The 4516-nt window shown below is 38.8% G+C and overlaps 1 protein-coding gene across 1 annotated transcript; it reads left to right on the forward strand.

The window, feature by feature from the left end:
- The first annotated feature begins 2530 nt into the window (after nucleotides 1-2530).
- On the forward strand, nucleotides 2531-3196 carry LOC106330411. Its single transcript, XM_013768881.1, has one exon. The coding sequence runs from the start codon at nucleotides 2531-2533 to the stop codon at nucleotides 3194-3196; it is 666 nt and encodes a 221-aa protein (XP_013624335.1).
- Nucleotides 3197-4516: the final 1320 nt, after the last annotated feature.

The following is a 4516-nucleotide window of genomic DNA, read 5'->3' on the forward strand; positions in this document are numbered from 1 at the left end:
GTGTCCTGATAACGAGGTTTCCCACAAAATTTGCATATATTCCGTGTCTCATCCGCTCTCTAGTAGATCATGCAGTTGTCAATACATACATCTATCACTTCATACGGTAGTTGAAGACCTGCAACAAGTTTCTGAACCTCGTAGTATGAACCCGGTGCAAGGTTATCCTCAGGTAGAATACCTTTGACAAAATCAGTAATCGCATCCATACATTCTTCAGCCAAATTATAGTCTGTCTTAATACCCATTAATCTAGTTGCAGATGATAAGACTGAATGACCATCTCTACAATTTTGATACAAAGGTTGTTTTCCTGCATCCAACATGTCAAAAAATCTCCTAGACTCGGGGTTTGGTTCTTCCCCTCTATAATGATCATGTACCATCTGCTCAGTACCTACACCATAATCTATATCTGTTCTAGATTCTTCTAACCTAATATCAGGCTGAGGTTCACTAACAGGCTGAGGTTCGCTAGTACTACCATATTCATAACCAGTTTCCCCATGAAGGTACCAAACTTTATAATTACGTGAAAACCCTTTCATATACAAATGAGTCCAAACATCAAATTCTTTTATAACCTTATTATTATTGCAAGAAGAGCAGGGACATCTTAACATACCACTTTTTGCATCCGGTTGCTGTTGAACAAGCCTCATGAATTCTCCAATCCCTTGAACGTATTCTTCCGTAAGCAAATTGGTGTTCGGATCCAAATGAGGTTTATCCATCCACGAACGATAATAAACTTCTGAAGACATGATTTTCACGGAATTGTTATGACTAAAGAGAATGAAGAGAGAATGAAGTGTGAATGAGTTGAATGAGGAGGGGTTGTATTTATAGGAAATTGCTTACGGACCTCCGACGACTTTCCGACGAAATTCCGACGGATGTAAAGAAGTCCGTCGGAATTCCGTCGGAATTGTCCAATCCCAAACGGCTATACAACGGTCATATGTATTTGTCGGCAACGGTCACATGGTTCGTCGGAATTCCGTCGGAAAATACCGATGGAATTCCGACGACTTTGCTGTTAATCGGAATGTCGTCGGAATTTCGTCGGAATATACCGACGAACTTCCGACGACTACAACGGTTACATTTTTTATCGGAATATCGTCGAAAAGTCGTCGGAAAATTCCGACGAACCGTATGTCGTCGGAATTCCGTCGGAAATGGCCGACGGAATTCCGACGACTTCATTTTTTTGGATTTGGTCGGAAATTTGTCAGTATTCCGTCGCAAATGTCCGACGACCTTGGTGTCCGTCGGAAGCTCCGTCGGAATTAGGAGTGTTTTCTTGTGGTGATTAACCTATGTGCAAATACCAGAATTATTCGTGTGGAACAACACTACCAAAGTCTGGTCTGAACGTATGAAAGGAAAAACCATTGGACGAATCGTGGCTGTCCATCCATCAGCAGGAGATCAATATTATTTGAGGATCCTCATTAATAAGATCAAGGGTCCTAGGAGTTATGACGAGCTGAAAACGTTTAATGACGTGAGATACCCTGACTTCAAATCAGTTTGCCACGCCCGAGGCTATTTGGACGATGATGTTGAATGGCTCGAGAGTATGTCAGAGGGTGCTAGAACAGCCACCCCATACCAACTCCGCGATATGTTTGTCACATTCCTAACCAACTGCTTCGTTGCAAGCCCTAAAGACCTATGGGAACACTCATGGAAATCAATGAGCGAGGACATACTTCACAAAAGACAAAGGATCTTGGGTCACACAAATCTGGAACTGGATGATGAGACCCTTGAGCAATACACGTTAATCGAAGTGGAAAAGTTGATGCGCATGCATGACCGCTCATTAAATGATATTAAGGATATGCCAAAGATCAAACCTGTTTTTCTAAAAGAATTGGGGAAAAGTTTGTGGAACCAAGAAATGGATTACGATGTTGCTGAGGAAATACTGAGACATGACCAGTAGTATAACTTACTTAATGTCGAGCAGCGTGCGATTTACGAATCAGTCTTAAACTCTGTTGATAAAAAGGATGGGAAACTATTCTTCGTATATGGTGCAGGTGGCACAGGAAAAACATTCCTATACCAAACCATTATATCCAGACTTCGCTCAAGAAAGGAAATCGTTCTCCCGGTTGCTTCTTCAGGAATAGCCGCATTACTACTACCAAATGGGAGAACAGCTCATTCTCGCTTTAATATTCCTTTGAAGCTCGACGAAAATAAGCTCTGCAACATCAAACCAAATACAATGCTGGCTGAACTAATCAAAAAAACGGACCTCATAATTTGGGATGAGACACCTATGACACACAAGCATGCTTTCGAAGCACTAGACAAAAGTTTGAAAGACATAATGTCTATAAAAAATCCACCCGCAAAAGATCAAACTTTTGGCGGCAAAACTGTTTTGTTAGGTGGTGACTTTAGACAGATCCTACCATTAATTCCACAAGGCAGTAGAGCTGATACTGTCTTAGCTTCGATAACTCATTCATATTTATGGAATAGCTGCCACAAGTTCCCTTTAAAAACAAATATGCGAGTCAATCATGACGAGAAAGAGTTCTCTGAGTGGCTTCTCAAGGTCGGGGAAGGTCGTCCAGAATCAGGACAAGAAGATGAGGATGATGGCTACCATGACCAAATGATAACCGTCGACAACTCATTGGTACAAGAGACTAAGGACGAGTCATTAAAACAAGTTGTCGATGCTGCGTATGGTGATGTCAACCAATTAGAGGCCTCCCAGAGTTCCTACACTGATAAAGCTATACTTACACCCCGAAATGATACAGTAGATGAAATTAATGCATATACAATCTCCAAAACCGGCGGGGAGGCAAAAGACTACTACAGTAACGATAGCTTTGAGGTTTCAGAGACTCAATCTAACCAAAATGATACATTATACGCCATTGAGTATCTCAATTCCATGGAGTTTCCAGGCTTGCCATCCCATAAACTCACTCTCAAAGTTGGGGCCCTGATTATGCTTCTGCGAAACATAAATCAAACAAAAGGATTATGTAATGGTAATCGTATGATCCTGACCCACATAGGCGAAAGAGTGCTTAAGGCAGATATAATTACTGGCTCACACATTGGAAAAGAAGTTTTGATCCCAAGAATTATCCTCTTGCATGGGGATACAAAGCTACCGTTCACTTTACGTCGACGAGAATTTCCTATCAGATTGTGTTAAGCAATGACAATAAACAAAAGCCAAGGGCAAAGCTTAAAATAGGTTATCCTATATCTACCTAGACCGGTCTTCGCACATGGTCAGCTCTACGTGGCCCTCTCACGTGTAACAATCAAAGCTGGACTAAAAATCATCAAAGGCGAAGACTCACACAAACAAAAAGTGAAGAACATAGTCTACAAAGAAATCTTCAACCGCATTCGTTCCCATGAGAGTAAGTGATATTAAAAACTCAGAATCTCATTGAAGGTTCCTACAATGGTGATATACCTAATAATTCACATTTATCTGCTACGCAGTATCCGAGCTACCCCCAGGAATGATTCAGAATTAAAACTCCTTCCCTGATGATGGATACCTCCCTACTTCCAAGTACGTCTCCCTACTCTCTTAACTAATTAAACTGATTCCTAATACTAAGTTATGTTCACCAATTCTTTCAAAATAATTTGCAGGCTCTCAACTCAAGAAAATCCCATCACATCTACCACCTTCTTCGTCAAAAGTCCACCATCTTATTTATGATTTCCGCTTCTCTGTTTTAAGACCTCAGCATATGCTCTTAATAATCATAATCACTATTCTGCTTCTAAACATAATTCACAACAAACTTAAATTTTCAAGAGATTCAGGTTATTATTTTTGTATGACTTTGTGGGTTGCGTTTTTGGTTTATATTTGCAAGAGTTGAGGTTCTACACAGAATACATATAACTGATCGACTGTACTTTTGACAACCACAAAAGTTTGACAAATCAAACAAATAAAACATAAAACATCATCACTTGTGCGTTTGGGATTAAAATAATATAAAATAACTCCAAACTATCGAAGATTATCCCCTATAATAAATAAGTTTAAAAGTATTTTCCGCGCCTAAAAAATCTCAAACGATATAGTATCAGTAAGTACCAATACCCATCGATAATACTTTTTCTATTTTTTTATCATTCAATTATTATTTTACACCTACCACTATTTTACATTTAACATAATTTAGACAACAAATGTATTAATCTAATATGATATTCTACTTTAACATTTTCATAGAATATCACCCGGGCGTAGCCCGGGAACAGCCCTAGTCATCAATAAATTTATGGAACAGTGTCTTCACAGTGAATTTTGATATATCCCTAATTATCCTATAATGTTTGTGTTGGAAGTTCAAATACTCTAAAAAAAAATTTGGAACAACATAAATGATTATTTAATAGAAGTCAGTTTTTTATGTGTTGGGCTCACGTTAACTCTCACGGTGGTTTATTATATTTACATCTTTGATGAATTAAATATATTATTAGTGATTTCTTTTTTTTT

The sequence above is a fragment of the Brassica oleracea genome, chromosome C3 (genome assembly GCF_000695525.1).
Source record: "Brassica oleracea var. oleracea cultivar TO1000 chromosome C3, BOL, whole genome shotgun sequence".
Taxonomy (NCBI): domain Eukaryota; kingdom Viridiplantae; phylum Streptophyta; class Magnoliopsida; order Brassicales; family Brassicaceae; genus Brassica; species Brassica oleracea.

Coding starts and splice junctions, on each gene's coding strand:
- LOC106330411 (XM_013768881.1), top strand. CDS start 2,531: ATGCGAGTCAATCATGACGAGAAAGAGTTCTCTGAGTGGCTTCTCAAG.